Here is a 16,917-nt window from a genome sequence, read left to right as displayed (position 1 = left end):
TCAGAAGTTCTCAGAACAGATAATCAAGACAAGGAAAAACACAAGCAAAAATGACATTAGTCTATTAACTGTAGTAGACTTATAGTCCCTCATTTTGTGGCAGTCTGCTACATATTCTGCTGCCAACAACTTTTTTAAATTTTCTTTTGACTTTTTTTTACCCGAGCTCAAGGCTGCAGTCTAATGCGTGTCACTGTCAGGCACCCAAAATAGCCGATCTACAAGCTCACAATGGTTTGCAGAATGCAGAACCATGCGTTGTGTGAGCTTGTAGTTCGGCTATTTTGAGTGTGCGACACTGCGACAGCTGCCTAAATCTAACAAAAGTGGCATTTGTGTTGTGAGGATCAATGTCTATTTTTGGATCTTTATATTTGTGGGGACATTTGGTCCTCACAAGTATAGTAATAAAACACAACACACACACACACACGCACGCACGCACGCACACACACACACACGCACACACACACACGCACGCACGCACGCACGCACGCATGCACGCACGCATGCACACACACACACACACACACACACACACACACACACACACACACACACACACACACACACACACACACAGACACACAGGATTCCAATGTGTTTGGTGGGAAGTGCTGGAATGTCTTCTTGATGACATTCCAGAATCTGACACCGCTCCATAAAGTTGTCCAACTTTCTAAATACATTGAAAATGTTTAATATCTTTGCACCAACTAACCTGTTCTGTCAGTGATGTAAAGTAACTAAGTACATTTACTCAGGTACTGGACTTAAGTACAATTTTGAGGTATTCTTTCTTTACTGGAGTGTTTCCGATTTCCAGTACTTTTACTTCTACTCCACTGCATCTCAGTGTCAAATGTTATACTATTACTCACTACAATTATTTGAAAACTTTAGTTAATAGTTACTTTGCTATTTTCAAACGATTTTTATACATTTGAAAACTTGTGAAATGGCATAATGGGTTATTTTACTTTTGTATATTTTACTTTTACTTGTAACAGAGTATTTCTACATTGCAGTATTGTAGTATCACTTTGTGAGAAAAAGTTTTGTTTGTTAAATACTAAAGCCAGGCTGATTATAGTCAGGACTGAATTAATCTGTTTATACATTCAAAAGTGCTCAACTCGTCAATGCCTCGTTTATGCAATATTTCTTTGTACTTCTTGTGGCCATACTCCAATTAAAACATTATATATTTTTTTCACTTTGAAATTCTTGCTCATGTTTAAAATCTTTAAACAAAAAATCAACTCCATCATTTCAGAGCCCAGTTTATAAGAATATTTTATAAGAACACAATATTTATTATTCAAAATGTGCTTCAGCCAATATCTATAAACTAGTAATACAAGAGACAACCTTGAAAAGTGGTTTTATTTTTAATTCTTTGTTTGAATGTAGGTTGCATTTAAAGTACCATAAATTGAGGGTAGGATAATTCCAGTCATTTTGCAACACTACAACAAACTTTTCTTGTGTAATAAAATAACATGTAAGGCCACATGCAGAGTTGAAAGAAGCAAATAACATTGTCAAAATGGAATGCAATGGATTTATATATATTTCTTTTAAAATATTTTTTTACAGACAATATGCATGATGAGTCCAATCACTATTTCTCTCTCATCCAATCTTGGTCAAAGTACTAGATGTTTTTCTTCTTCTTACTTTGTGTGTGGATATTAAAGGCTGAGGCATGAATATAGCCGACTGTTATGTCTGTTTCTCTGTCTTTTAATTAGGCGACATCAGTATCATATAGGTATTGTTTTGGAGATGCTTAGCTTATTTATATGGAAACAGACGATAATGTATAGCCATCTCATATCAAAACCACCAGTCCAGGCACGGCATCATGGCTGAGGTGATATTCAGAGGCTGAGGGGCAATCCTGCTATGACTCAGAGTCATAGGGCTCTCATAGAGGTAGTAATGTGACCCCTTAAACACCTGGACACCTTTAGGGCCACACAGACCAGCGTCTATCTTGAAGGGTAAGGGTGCTTCGCTGCTCACTACCCTGGGAGTCGCAGATATGTCGACGTTGAGCATCTTTTGCCCTGTTAGAAGAGAGGTGCAAAGGATGGTTGTTAACCACTTAAGCCTGATTATACTTATGACAAAGTATATTTTGTTGGCGGGTGGGGGCATATAACAACATGGCCAAAATAGGGTAGCCAGGTTGACAGTTACCCACATGAACCCTAGCGGGCTTGTTATAATAGGCGAACATTCAGTGAAAACAGGCAAACATGCGGTGAATAAGCTATTTTTGGCAAAGAGATTTGGTGTAGAGGGAAAAAATTAGGGTGACAAGTGGGGTCCACTTGTCACCCACCCATGGTCAATTATAGGGTAAGTAGCTATAGGGTACAAGTAAGTAAGTACAATATTACTGGGAAAAGCAAAACCTCTTTGCAAAAATGCTCCTTAAAATAAAATAATAATAATTTGAAAATAAAAACGCAAGCAGGTCACATACTTGTACAGTACCTTGGATTATGTGAACGACATGCTCATCAGCGCAGACAAAAGCTGCGTCCACTGGTCCCTCGATGCCCAACTCCTCTTTCAGGGTTTTAGGGTAGCCCTCGATCAAAGTATAGGGAGCAGGGGATTTATAGATGTAAACCTGATCACCCTGCCAGTGGAGGGATTAGAGCAAAACAACAGCGGCCAACTACATATTCATTTGGGGATCTTTCAGATGGGAAAGGTTGAGAACCACTGCCAGAGGCAACTGGATATTTTCTGAAGAAGAAAAGGACAAATAAAACAAACAGAAACCCTACCTTAATCATGTGGAGCTTTTCAGTGAGGGAGAACACTGCGTCCACCCCGCTGGTCATCTCTTTCCATGACCCTGTGATGGGGAAGGCGTGCATTCCATCACGATGCTGGTCCAGACGCATGTAAATGGGACCTGAAAGGGTGTTTTCAATACTGTAACCAAAATGTGCACCATTCCCTTGTTTGGAACATTTTTGTATGGAATCCAGTAAAAATATATGTAACTAAATAAATACTAATACTAAATACTAATACTAATAATGCAATGAGTAATATGTATTTTGACTATCAGGGCCCACTCGAAAAACTCCAAGCGGCCCATCCATTGGACTTAGCCAAGATGGGTGGGCCGCGTGCATTTTTAGAGCATGTTTATTTGAATGATCAATCAATCTATTGTGTCCCGGCTTGGATCAATGGAACTATCTGTATCACAGTGACAACTCATTTTTAAGGTTTTCAGTGTTATGTTATCATTACAATCTTAGTGTTTTGCCAATTATTTGGGGGACCACCTGCAATATTGGGAATCACTCCATCACAAACAAATTAATTTATGAAGATGTGATTTTCCTGCTGAAGAACCAATAACAGATACTATGTGTTCATCACGTATCAGGGTGAATATGCTTTGACTATTACCTTTGAATGCATATGTTTTGCCTGCATCATCAGAAGTGATGGCATCCAGAGTGACTTCAATGCATTTAGGGAGTTTGTAGTCACCTTTATGACCTACAATACAGTCAAAAATGTATTTAAATCAAACGTTTACCTATAACATAATGCAACACAACAAGGATAAGGCCTAGTTTACAACTTTGTCGCATAACCAATAACTTATTTACTTTATTTTCAGTGAAGTATTTGTACAAAGAAGTATAAAAATCAATTGGAATGTTTTTTCGTGTTGATTTGCTGATAAGTAAAACATTTAAAACATAGTTCGATATTAAAATAAAAAAAAACTTGCTTCTCGATAGTTGCAGACACTGTGGGACAAGATTGGCCTGTTTTATGGCCATATTATTTTAATTCTGTAGGCTACTTACTGAAGCCACGGCACTTCGTGAAGTAATGCCTGGCATCTTTGGGGTTGTCGGTCACCTCTCCAGTCCGTTGGTGGAACCTGGTGAAGTTGTGCCCATGGAAACAGTAGTAGTGTTCTTGCCAGCGTAAGGCAGAGGTGCAAATGGGCAGGTGGGACCATGTCTTCTTCTTTGCCGTCTTGGTGGCAATGTCATAATTATAAACATCATGTCCTGTCACCTCAAAACAGGAGGGAAAGTTGATTAGGGATCATGTGCACTTTGTGCAGTCATGCATAGATGACAGCTGGCTCATGTCTTTCATTACTCACTGCTTTTAGCTGTCTTCTGCCCTCTAGTGTCTATAGTAACCTCGTTGCTAGGGAACTGAATGTGAATGTGAGGAAACTGTTAGCCTATAAACTTTGTTGTTCGAAGAATAGCGAAAGTTTGTGCTTGTAGATCTGTTATTTTTTGCTATATTTGAAAAGCTTGAACGTGTATTTATTTATTTTTGTTTGGCTGTTGTTGTTGTTGTTGTTCTTCTTCTTTTGGACACATTTTGCCTAATGACATGCCCAAAATAGGGACACCAGGTTGAAAATGGTTAACCTGGAGGAATATGATGTTACTGTGACTGACTAGCTACATAATTAATTGCATGGATTTGATATCACAGTCTCCAAGACCATCACCGTTTCAAACCATGGCTGACCAGGGGGGTGTGAGCGCTCCTGTAAAAGATGAATGCTGCCTTCAAATCTGGTGATAAAATGGCCCTCAGAACAGTGAGAGACAACCTGTCCTGCACTATCAGGGATGGCAAGTAATGTCAAATATACTGTGAGTCATGGTCAATGGACTAAAACATGCTAGACCACTGGTATGGTCGTCTATTGCCTTGGCCTTGGTGCCAAGCACCACAGCATACAGTACCTTTAAAGAAGAGGACAGAGTCGGTTACACACTCTCCTTTAGGACACTCAACGGCTGCATCCAGCTGGCTGGGGATTCCAGGGAAGTCCTGTTGGATCTCTTTAGGATATCCCTCTTCCAGAGTGTGGTTGTAGTAGCTGAACACCTTGTCATCCTGTACATAACATTATACAGGAAAGGTTCAAGAGGACCAATATTTAGATGTTTGCTTCTCCATTGCTTTTGTGTCACAACCCGCATTAAATCTATAGGCCATGATGCTTTTGACATCACTAGACCATACCTGGAAGAAGTAGATGTGATCGTGATCCATGGGGTTGTCCTCGCTGTGCATGCGGAATGCAGCGTCGACGTGACCAAGGTGGTGAGTGTCATCCAGCAAGCGGCCTTACTGAACCCCCACCACAGATGCTCACCTTTAAATACACAGGCATATGATTTTCTTTCCAAATTTAATTCACCATATGAAAATCATAACAGCAGCTCATACATAAGGCGCAGATCAATGGATCCAGTATTGGCTGGATCCAAGGACCAAACCATTTACATGCATCTGGACCAAACCAAACCTTTGAAGAAGAAGGTGTTGCCCATCTCGTCAGGTGCAATCGCATCAAACACAATTCCGGCACACCGGTCTGGGGCTGTTAGGTTCGCGTTTTGTTCTTCATTCCAACATCACAATTATCGTTCAATGTTAGTGGGAAGAAAACAAATATTACTGTTGATGAAAAATGCTGTACAATGGATGATTATGGTACAATGGACATGCAAGTATGTAGTGTACACGATGGTAATTGAAGCTGGTGAGAGGAGCTAATTGTGTCTGAATTGGTAATCCTTGGTTTTACACACAGACACACAAGAAAGGACAAAAACCAAATGTCTGTCACCCCCCCCCCCACACACACACACACACACACACACACACACACACACACACACACACACACACACACACACACACACACACACACACACACACACACACACACGCACACACGCACACACACGCACACACGCACACACACACACACACACACGCACACACACACACACTGACATAAAGGACCGTCTAACCTTGAAGAGTGCAATAGGAACAGGGGGTCTTCAACAACAATGAAGTATAGAACCTGTTAAACAGGTAGATAATGATATGAGCATGGGTTTGAAGTCTGACACATGCATACATCAGGCCTTACTTTAGTGACCTGCCATGTCAAGGTCAAGGTCAAGTTTATTAAGTCAAGTTTATTATGGTTGATGTGCAATCAACAACCAGTATACAGAGAGTACAGGGGGTTAGAGCAACCAGAAAGGACAGCACAATTAAATAATGATTATTTCATGAGCAGAGGCAATTCTTGAGACTATTTTGGGACCCTGGGCAAAATAATCCCATGGGACCCTTCTGACCGACTTGAGGGAACCCTTGTTGCTCTGGACCCCAGGTACTTGCTTCCTACTTCTCCTGTTCATAAAACTTGCCTCTGTATGTGGGACCTTTTTGCTTCATGGTCGGGCGCTGGAAGGTGGGTAAAAGTCGGCCCAATTTTAGAGAGGGCCCCCTGACCTTTGGGCCTCTGGGCCTGGGTCCGACAGGCCCGTTAAGGGATTATTAGTCTAATAAAACATGGATTCAAAACCCACCGGCCACTGCTGTACCTTCCTTATAACTGTGAAGTAGAAAATGTATTTCTGTCTTGTAAAACTATACTCATAAGCCTTATTATTATATAGAAAATACATTTCACATCGAAGAAACCCTTAGTCATGATACTGTGGTTAATCATTGACGAGGCACTGAGGAAATATAATTACTAAACTCTTGTTTTGTTTGAACAATTGATCCAATCAGTGAACTTTGTGCGCATCAAAAAAATATCATGTTTTGTTTGAAAAGTAACAAATATGGCAAAAACTGCAGAAATCCCAATCCGTACATTACTTTGGAATATATCAGTTTGATATGTAGTTAGATTTGGAGCAAAGTAATTGGTAACATTAGCTACATGTCTGTTATGTACCAAATAATAATAATAATAATATTTTCAATAATAGGGCTTACAGTGGTTAATATACTTACGTTGGTGCAGCGTTAGTGAGCCCCAGTGCCAAGCACAGAAAGAGAGTGTTGGAGAGCAGCTTCATGGCTGTGCAGAGTGCAGTCCTGAATGATGCAGTGCAGAGTGTGTGTGCGTGCATGCGTGTGTGAGTGTGTGTGTTGTTTGCTTTGAGAGAAAGTACGCATGGGATTTTTTATTGTTGCAAAATGAGCCTTTTATCATTTACGATTTAAAAAAGTAATTGAGGTGTTTACATGTTGCTAAATTCAGAGAACATGCTGTGCAGCAGGACATACTTTGTAAATGGTTCATTTGGCTCATCAGAACTCAGGCAAAGCAGGAAATATTCACAAATATTCCTCTGTTTATATCATATGCAAAGGTACATCCAGCGTGTATGCATCCTTTTTGATTACTGGAAGCAAAAAATCAGCTCTACCGTTTCATCTTATAAGAATACAGTAATTATCATTCACAATGTGCACAGATTTTCTAGTCTCTCAAGTTGTCTCAACTCAAAGATTTATTTCCCCAAATTATACATCCACTAAACAACTCTTACAAGTTTATCAGTCAATAACAATAAAATACCAAAGACATCCTCTAAAAGTTGTATTTTATTTTATTTTGTTAGCCTTAAGTTGCTCACGATCCTTTTAAAGTGCCACACATTGAGTAGAGGGAGGTTACAGACATTTTTGCAACACTGCAACAGTCTCTTACTCCAATGATGTTTTTGTTCTTAACTCCATTTGTAATGAAACTGTTCATGTTTAATAAAACAACAAGTAAGGCCAAGAGTTGAGAGAAGTAAACAACATTGTCACATATTGGTCAAAACAATACCAGAAACAAGAGATTCCATTCGCCATTTCTCTCTCACCCAAACTTTATCAAATGTTCTAGACTTTTCCTTTCTTTCTTTTCTTACTTTGCAAGTGGATACTAAAGTTTGTGGGATGCATTTTGTTGTCTGCTTTACATCTGGTATTTCTGTTTCTTTGTCTTGTTATTACATCATTATCATAGGTATTGCAGCAGATTTCTATGGAAAGAGACGATAATGTAAGTTGTGATCTCATATCCCCGCTGACTCAGTCCTGGCAAGGCATTATGGCTGAGGTGATAGGCAGAGGCTCAGGGGCAATCCTGCTGTGACTCAGAGTCATAGGGCTCTCATAGAGGTAGTACTGTGACCCCTTAAACACCTGGACACCTTTAGGGCCACACAGACCAGCCTCTACCTTGAAGGGTAAGGGTGCTGAGCTGCTCACTACCCTGGGAGTCGCAGATAGGTCAACGTTGAGCATCTTTTGCCCTGTTAGAAGAGAGGTGCAAAGGATGGTCGTTAACCACTTAAGCCTGATTTTATAGTTCATTGTAAGACATAGCATATTTTATGATATTTTTGGAGTAGAGAGAGGGACTGAATTTCTTTTTGAAACATTTCACCTGGCTGCCCAAAATAGGGAAGCCAGGTTGAAAGTGATTAACCACATGAACCCTAGTGTCCTTATTCTGGGCATGTCATAATAGGCAAACATAATGCGAAAACAGGTGAACATTTGCTCACGTTGTAAGCTTGTAGATCTGCTATTTTTGGTAAAGAGAGTGTACAGTACGTAGAAGGGTTTGGTTAATCAACTCTATCAAGTTAACATAATGTTTTTGTTTACAAATCAAAAGCATGTATGCTATGCTTACTAAAATAAATTGGTCAACGGTTATTTAAATACAACATCACTATGAAAAGACAAAAAGAAAAAGAGAAAAACAGTTGCAACAAATGCTCATAAAAAAAAATCATATAATGTAAAAATAAAAATAATTACATGTTTTATACACGTATGTTAGTAGGTCACTTGTATATATGTACCTTGGATTATGTGAACGACGTGCTCATCGGCGCAGACAAAAGCTGCGTCCACGGCTCCCTCGATGCCCAACTCCTCTTTCAGGGTTTTAGGGTAGCCCTCGATCAAAGTATAGGGAGCAGGGGATTTATAGATGTAAACCTGATCACCCTGCCAGTGGAGGGATTAGAGCAAAAACAACAAACAGTTAGGATACATGTGGAGAGTGTCAAACAAACTCAGGTGCTATAGATGGCGTGTGAGAATGTTAAACAAAACTCATGGGTGTTTTTTGATTGAGATCTGTATTGACAGTACATTAACTTATATTTGTGCATACAGTATCTGTCTAAAGGATAAAACACCAAAAAATCTGTCTGTCTGTCCGTCCATCTGTCTGTGCTAACTGCTGGACCAATCAGAGTCAAATGTCTCGTGCACACTGCCAGTAAGTAGGTCATGGAAGTACCTCCACTTTTCACATAATATTTAATTTATTTATATTTATTTATCAAACATATATTTAACTTAACAAATTTTATAATGGAAGTCAATGGGGCTAATTTATAGATAATGTCATAGACGACTGAAATCATAGAATGACTGATGTCACAAGGCCTGCCACATGAAGAGTCTGAGATCCACACTGGAGCTACATCGTTCCCGTGTGGATCCCCAGATCCACATGATTAGATTTTTTTCTATTTTGTTTGTCGATGAGGCATATATATTGCTATGATTTAGTGCTGCGTTTGTCAGGACAAAGCCTTAAGCAACTGGATGTTTTCGGAAGAAGACCAAGCGAATGAAGGCTGGCTGATCAAACAGAAACCCTACCTTAATCATGTAGAGCTTGTCAGTGAGGGAGAACGCGGCGTCCACCCCGCTGGTCATCTCCTTCCATGACCTGCTGATTGGGAAGGCGTGCATTCCATCACGATGCTGGTCCAGACGCATGTAAATGGGACCTGAAAGGATTACAGTGTCTTTTCAATACTGTGATCAAAATGTGCACCATTCCTGTGGAGTAATTTGTGATATTTTTGACATTTTTGTATGGATCTCCAGTAAAAATACATGTAAATAAATAATACTATATACTATACTGTACAGTATGTTCAACGTCTCATGTAATTCAAGGGTGAATATGATTTAACTATTACCTTTGAATGCATATGTTTTGCCTGCATCATCAGAAGTGATGGCGTCCAGAGTGACTTCACTGCATTTAGGGGCACTGTAACCACCTCCATGACCTACAATTCAGTCAAAATGTATATGAATCAAACTTTTTCCTAAAACATGCAACTCAGCAAGGTAAAGTATTAATTTTTTTACAACATTGTCACTTGCCACCAATAACACACTTCTGAAAATGTGTTATTTTCAGTGAAGTATAAATTATGCTTAAAGATGTCATTAAACACTAAACAGACACTGTAAGGGTATCATTTGAACTAATAAAATAGGTTGATCAGACTAATCAATTTAGTAGATTATAAAAAATCTATTCGAATGTTTTTCGCATCGATTCGCTGATTTTAACAATTATATATATATATTAAAAAAACACATTTCTCGATTATTTGATTCATCTGAGAAGTCATTGATGATAATCAAAAAGTGCAGCCCTATACAGACACTGTACTGGGACAGTGTTGGCCTGTTTTATGGCTATATTATTTTCATGCTTATACTCACCGGAGCCACTGCACCTCATGAAGTAATTCTTGGTTTCTTTGGGGTAGCTGCCAGTCACCTCTCCAGTCCGTTGGTGGAACCTGGTGAAGTTTTGCCCATGGAAACAGTAGTAGTGTTCTTGCCAGCGGAAGGCAGAGGTGCAGACGGGCAGGTGGGACCATGTCTTCTTTTTTACTGTCTTGGTGGCGATGTCATAACTGTAAACATCATGTCCTGGCACCACAAAACAGGAGGGAAAGTTGTTTAGGGATCATTATGCAGTCATGACAGGCTCATGTCCTTATAGTAACTCAGGGGACTGCTCCTCAAAAAGGTCAATGTAGGCTAAGATCCTGTTGCTTTGGTTCTGGGACCGAGCTCCACAACATACAGTACCTTGAAAGAAGAGGACAGAGTCGGTTACACATTCTCCTTTAGGACACTCCACGGCTGCATCCAGCTGGCTGGGGATTCCAGGGAAGTCCTGTTGGATCTCTTTAGGATATCCATCTTCCAGAGTGTGGTTGTAGTAGCTGAACACCTTGTCATCCTGTACATTATACAGGAAAGGGTCAAGAGGACCAATATTTAGATGTTTGCTCCTCCATCGCTTTTGTGTCACAACCCGGATTCAAACTATAGGCCATTTAAAAAAAAATAGATAACACTGTACTCCCCTCCTCTGTGTTTTGTTGCTGTTGATAGTCCCATCAAAATATCACCAGACCCATTGCTGGGCACCAAACTACTGCACGTGGTCAGGCTCTATCTAAATTCTAGATCCACACATTACATTAAAGTGAATGTGTAGTATTGTGGTAATTACTGTATGTGTATCATTCTATTCTATTCTATTCTATTCTATTATATTCTATTCAAATACATGTTACAGACCCCTAAGAGTCCATTTGGTTCCTAACTATTAATCATTTAGCTGGGGACCCCCTGGAATCCACTGGAAGGTACAGGTATGGTCTGACTCTGTAGACCGTACCTTGAAAAAGTAGATGTGATCGTGATCCATGGGGTTGTCCTCACTGTGCATGCGGAACGCAGCGTCGACATGACCGAGGTGGTGAGCGTCATCCAGCTCTTTGAAGGTCTCATTGGAGAGATGAGCGCCTGCACTGAACCCCTTCCACAGATGCTCACCTTTAAATACACAGGCATAGTTTTTCTTCACAAATTTAATTCAGCAAAACTAAAATCATAACAGCTGCGTATACATAAGGTGCAGATCAATGGATTCAGTATAGCTCAGTGAGTTCCCATTGTGATGATCATTTCTACAAAGAATATCTAAAATCACAACATACAGTAAGAAAAGTGTGTACGTCAAGATATTAAGCCTCCATTAGCCAATACATATTGTACAGGTTATGGCTTTTCACAAAAATGGCAAATGCCGTTGACTAACCACAAATCATTGTATGCTTATCAGTAGACATACTGTAAGCAGAGGCTGATCCAACAATATTTGGCCTTGAAAACAAAATATTAACAGTTAACTAGAATATAATTTCTTGTCAATAAGCAACAGTGTTGTGCTATGAGTATAAAGCTTTAGGGCCTGGGGCAACATGAAATAAGTAATCAAATGTCTAATTATGGGCAGTGGGCACTAAATATGTTCTGTGTATGACTGTTAAGTGAATGCATGGTGATTTGGTCCTTGTTTTTACATTTACGTTTTTTCAAAGATTCACAAAATATTTCACATACAAATCGAGTCATAATATTCCTTATGATTTTCCCAAAGTGTTTTGCATTATTTGAGAATATTATTGATACTGTTCTGTTGTTAATAGTGTTGAACTATTGGATTTTACTGGATTTGTAAGATCATGTTTAGGGAGGATCCATTGAACCTCCAATCTCCCTAATTGGCCTGTATGTGATATTATGATAACAGCATGATTCCAAATGACCTTGTCTCTGTTTTGGGGTACCTTTATGCCCAATATCTCCAAAAAATATAAAAGATTATAACGTCTAAAATGGGGATAACAGAAAGAAAATAAACATTTTCTCTGATCTGATCAAATGTAGCCTACCCTACTGGCTCAGATCAGAATCCAACCAGAGCCTTTTATCCTGTGTCTGCCCTACTGTACCCACTCAGTCTAGGTTAATAATTAAATTACACTGGGGATGGGAATTTACTGTATACAAAAAGGACTCCTAAAAAGCTCATTCCAAACCTTTGAAGAAGAAGGTGTTGCCCATCTCGTCAGGTGCAATCGCATCAAACTCAATTCCGGCACACCGGTCTGGCAGGGCAGGGTCATGGACGTGTTCTTCTTCATTCAAAGATATATATCATTCATTCACAATTAACAAACAAAGTAAACATTGACAAGAAAACAAATTTTACTAATGAAAAAAGGCTGTATAGATGGGTTTCCTGTTTGTAAACATGAGAGGATGATGCGCGCGCAGTGGCGGGATGAGCCTGTAGAGGGCGCTATTACCCTAAAAATATCCTATACCCTATTATACCCATAAAATAAATGGTCTTCACCAGGTTTAATGAAAGTAGATTAAATGATGCAGTTTGTAATATCTTCTTTACTCAATAAAAATGATTTGTCGGAAGTTGGATCTGTTTGTATATAATAGCAGCATTATGCCTATTATGCCTATAATAGCAGCATTATGCCTATCTAAATCCCGAAAATAACAATAGAGTGAATGGCGCTTCCGGTTCGTTCTCCCCTGCGCATGCGCAGATTGTGCACTCTGCTCTGTGATGACGTCGCGCGGAAACCCATCTATACTGGCTGCGTATGGTACAACAGACATTTTTGTACTTCTACTACTAATTTAAGCTGTTGTCAGCAATATGTCTGAATTGAAAATCTCACTTTTACACACAGACACAAGAAAAGACAAAAATCTAATGTCGGTCCCTTAACCTGGTCGCTAAGATTATTAGTCTAATAAAACATGGATTTAAAACCTACCGGCCACTGCTGCACCTTCATGATGTCTGTGAAATAGAAAAAAATATTTCTGTGTTGTAAAATTACTCATAAACCTTATTATTATATAGAAAATACATTTCACATCAAGGAAACCCTTAGTCATTACTGTACTGTTACTGTGGTTAATCATTGACACGGCACTGAGGAAATATAATTACTAAACTCTTGTTTTGTTTGGACAATTGATCCAATAAGTGAACTTTGTTAAGTGTTTAACAAAGTTATGAAATGAATGGTAACTAGAGCAGTGCCATTGCTAGTCACAAAATATCATGTTTTGTTTGAAAACGTGATAAATATGGCAAAAAATGCAGAAGGAAATTAATTTCTACATCCCAATCGGCAATCGATACATTATTATGGAATATAGGCCTATCAGTTTCATGTAATATGTATGTAGTTAGATTTGGAGCATAATAATTGCCGAAAGATAAAGTATAACCTAAAGAAATGAGCTACATGTCTGCTATGCACCAAAGGGGACAGACAAATGAGACGATAATTCATTCATTCATTTTAAGGGGTGTAGTGTCATTATACATATTCAACAATATCAAGTTCAACCAAAAAAGAAATCTTCACTGTACTGACATACACATCAGTAATGTTTCATTACTACATTTTGGCCAAATTTTCAAAAACTTTCAGATTGAAAAAATAATATATAGGCCTATATATATTTTAATTTTCAATAAGTATATAGGACTTAAGTGGTTAATATACTTACGTTGGTGCAGCGTTAGTGAGCCCCAGTGCCAAGCACAGAAAGAGAGTGTTGGAGAGCAGCTTCATGGCCGAGCAGAGTGCAGTCCTGATGCAGTGCAGACCACCTGATACAATGTAGCCTGTGTAAATGCTCAAACTGTGCTTTTATGCAAAATCCTCCTCATGAGGGCAGGCATGTTACAAAACTGTGTGTGTGTGTGTGTGTGTGTGTGTGTGTGTGTGTGTGTGTGTGTGTGTGTGTGTGTGTGTGTGTGTGTGTGTGTGTGTGTGTGTGTGTGTTTGTGTGTGCATGTGTGTGTGTGCATGTGTGTGTGCGTGTTTACTTTGAGAGAAATTACACATGGGATTTTCTATTGTTGCAAAATGAGCCCTTTATCGTTTACGTTTTGCTAAATTCAGAGAACATGCTGTGCAGCATGACTTACTTTGAAAACGTTTTGAAACATTATTGATTGAATACTTTATTGGTCAGAAAGTTAAACAGAACGAGGTACAGTCAGACATTGTAAAAGGATGACATAATCAAACCAAACAGATGTTTGTTTTTGTGCACTTGTGACAACTCAGGACTTGCAGAAAATATATCACAATATCTGCTCATATATTAGGTAAGGTTGCACTAGATAATAGGTCTCGATAGAAAAAGGCCTCATGTGTTCCCTGTTTAGGCTTTTCCAAAGACTTGAACATATAATAATAATAATAATAATAAACTTTATTTGTATAGCACCTTTCATGACATGACATGCAGCTCAAAGTGCTTTACAGAGCAAGAATACAATTACAGTTACAAATAATTTAAGAAAAATAATAAAAGCAGAAAACACATTAAAATAATAGCAAAGGGCATGGGATCAACATAGAAATACTATAGCAAATGATACAGCAAAGTGGGACACAGAGACTGATTAGGGAGCATTCTCTTCAAAAGTATAGGCACATATAAGAAAGACGACATGCAAAAGTCCTTGAGACTATTTATTTTTAACCCAATAGATTTGAACATGGAAATTCAAGAGTAGCCTACTGTAAGTCAAGCCCAAATCTATGCCCATTAAGTTATTTACTTGATCAGATAAGCCTCTCATTGCTTAAACCTGCGTGGGGTATCTGTGATTGCAATGTTTCACAATTTGAGTGATTCACACGATTTCAAAATATCTGACAGATAAACAAACCATCATCAGACATTACATTACAATAACAAATCTAAACCTTTTTTAAATCATACATTAAGTAATTTATTTTGTGTCTATGACTTGAGAAAAATATAGGATTAACTAAGCCTTTAATTCCACCCTCAGAAACTACAGTTTTTGGAGATATTTCACCAGAATCATTATAACAGTCCTCTGGGTTGTCATATACGGTAGTAAATGCGCCTGCGGCCCAGAGCAGGCATTACGGTAAATGCAAGGCGCCAAGCCGACAGGAAGTCAGCCTTGGCTATTACATGTAAACAGACGCAGAGACAGAGACGTATGCTATTTGTATCACCAAACCTTTATGTGAATAAACACGTTCATTGGATTTAAAGAGGACTCCGTCCATCTTTACATGGGTAACCCCAGGCTACTGTCCCCACAAGACTAAAGTAGTCTCCAAACTCCCTTTTTATTGAAAGTTTTAGTTAAAGTTTTACAAAAACAGCTTAGTGACAACTTGAGCTTCAACAACCTATTTGAAAAGTGCCAGTCAGGTTTTCAGCCATGCCACACAGACAGCACAGAGACAGCTCTACTGAAAGTCATTAAGATCTTCTTTTAGCAGCTGATACAGGACAATGCTCCATTTTTATCATCCTTGATCTTAGCTCTGTAATGTATTTGATACAATTGATCATGCCCCATCCCCATTGGTTGCCTAAAGGTGTTAGGCATATCAGGTTCTGCTCTTAGTCTTAAGTGGTTTACCTTAATTAATTATCAGATATGACAGATAATAAGTTTAGGTAAATCAGTTTCCTCCTCAGCTCAAATAAGTATGGTGTGTGCCGCAACTCCGCAAGGCTCTATTTTTGGCCCCATTTTATTCTCACTCTGCGTCTACCTGCCTCCACTTTAGGCCACATTATCAATACTCTAGGTTTGATTGATTGATGTACTTTTATTTAGTAAGACATGAGAATCACAGTACATGGAAGTACAAAATTCACAATACAAGGTCTACTAAACTGGAAGACTCAGTTAAGCACGCAGCTTGTTTAAGATGAGAACCCCATGCACACAAATCATGATGACATATATGAGACAGACAGATATACACACTACTATACAGAATGTCATACAATCAGCTTTCAGGTTACTGGTATGAAGAGAGAAAAAATATATATACAAAAGAGGAAAATGAAAGAGGGGGGGGGGGGTAGGTTAAGACTTAGACTTAAGACTTAGACAGGGGCCATTTTCGAATTGCAGCCTCCTGAAGGTGTATCTTTAGGGCAGTTTTGAAAGTGAGTAGGGTTTTACACTCCTTTACTCCTATTGGTAGGGCATTCCACATTTTTGATGAATAGCATGAGAACGAGTTCATTCCCTTAGTTGAGCCAAATCTGGGTTGAACATGATTTGTGGAGCTGCCTCTGGTGTTATGATCATGGACTTCATTAACATTTTGGAAGTATTTTGACAAATACAGGGGGATCCCAATGTTGTGGTGTATCTTGAAGACCAGGCCCATAGCAAGTTGCTGTACTCTGTCTTCAACCCTAAGCCATCCAATCCTAGCAAAATGAGCAGGGGTTAGATGGGTTTTGTGATTGAGGCCAAGAAGTAGCCTTACAAGTTTGTTTTGGGATGTTTGGAGCCTTGTTTTTAAGGCCTTGGAGGTGTTGTGATACCAT

General features: G+C 39.0%; 1 protein-coding gene and 1 pseudogene across 2 annotated transcripts; both read right to left on the bottom strand.

The window, feature by feature from the left end:
• Window positions 1–1,839: 1,839 nt before the first annotated feature.
• On the bottom strand, window positions 1,840–6,917 carry LOC308080576 (hemopexin-like; annotated as a pseudogene). The gene is made up of 10 exons: window positions 6,853–6,917; window positions 5,847–5,899; window positions 5,331–5,410; window positions 5,050–5,177; window positions 4,767–4,920; window positions 3,855–4,064; window positions 3,445–3,537; window positions 2,805–2,935; window positions 2,506–2,653; window positions 1,840–2,072 (listed from the first exon to the last, which is right to left on the bottom strand). The product of its transcript is annotated as a hemopexin-like (transcript).
• Window positions 6,918–7,874: 957 nt separating this feature from the next.
• On the bottom strand, window positions 7,875–14,141 carry LOC308080301 (hemopexin-like; the record flags this gene model as incomplete). Its single annotated transcript, XM_080422100.1, has 10 exons — window positions 7,875–8,150; window positions 8,709–8,856; window positions 9,523–9,653; window positions 9,849–9,941; window positions 10,387–10,599; window positions 10,762–10,915; window positions 11,360–11,517; window positions 12,567–12,665; window positions 13,329–13,354; window positions 14,077–14,141. 10 exons carry the CDS (start codon window positions 14,139–14,141, stop codon window positions 7,927–7,929), a joined length of 1,311 nt encoding a protein of 436 aa, XP_080278226.1. The 3' UTR covers window positions 7,875–7,926.
• Between the last annotated feature and the right edge of the window lie 2,776 nt (window positions 14,142–16,917).

The sequence above is a fragment of the Gymnoscopelus braueri genome, assembly GCF_963280865.1.
Source record: "Gymnoscopelus braueri genome assembly, chromosome: 24".
NCBI lineage: Eukaryota > Metazoa > Chordata > Actinopteri > Myctophiformes > Myctophidae > Gymnoscopelus > Gymnoscopelus braueri.
Note: the sequence above shows the minus strand (reverse complement) of the source record. Positions and strands in the feature narration are given on the sequence as shown.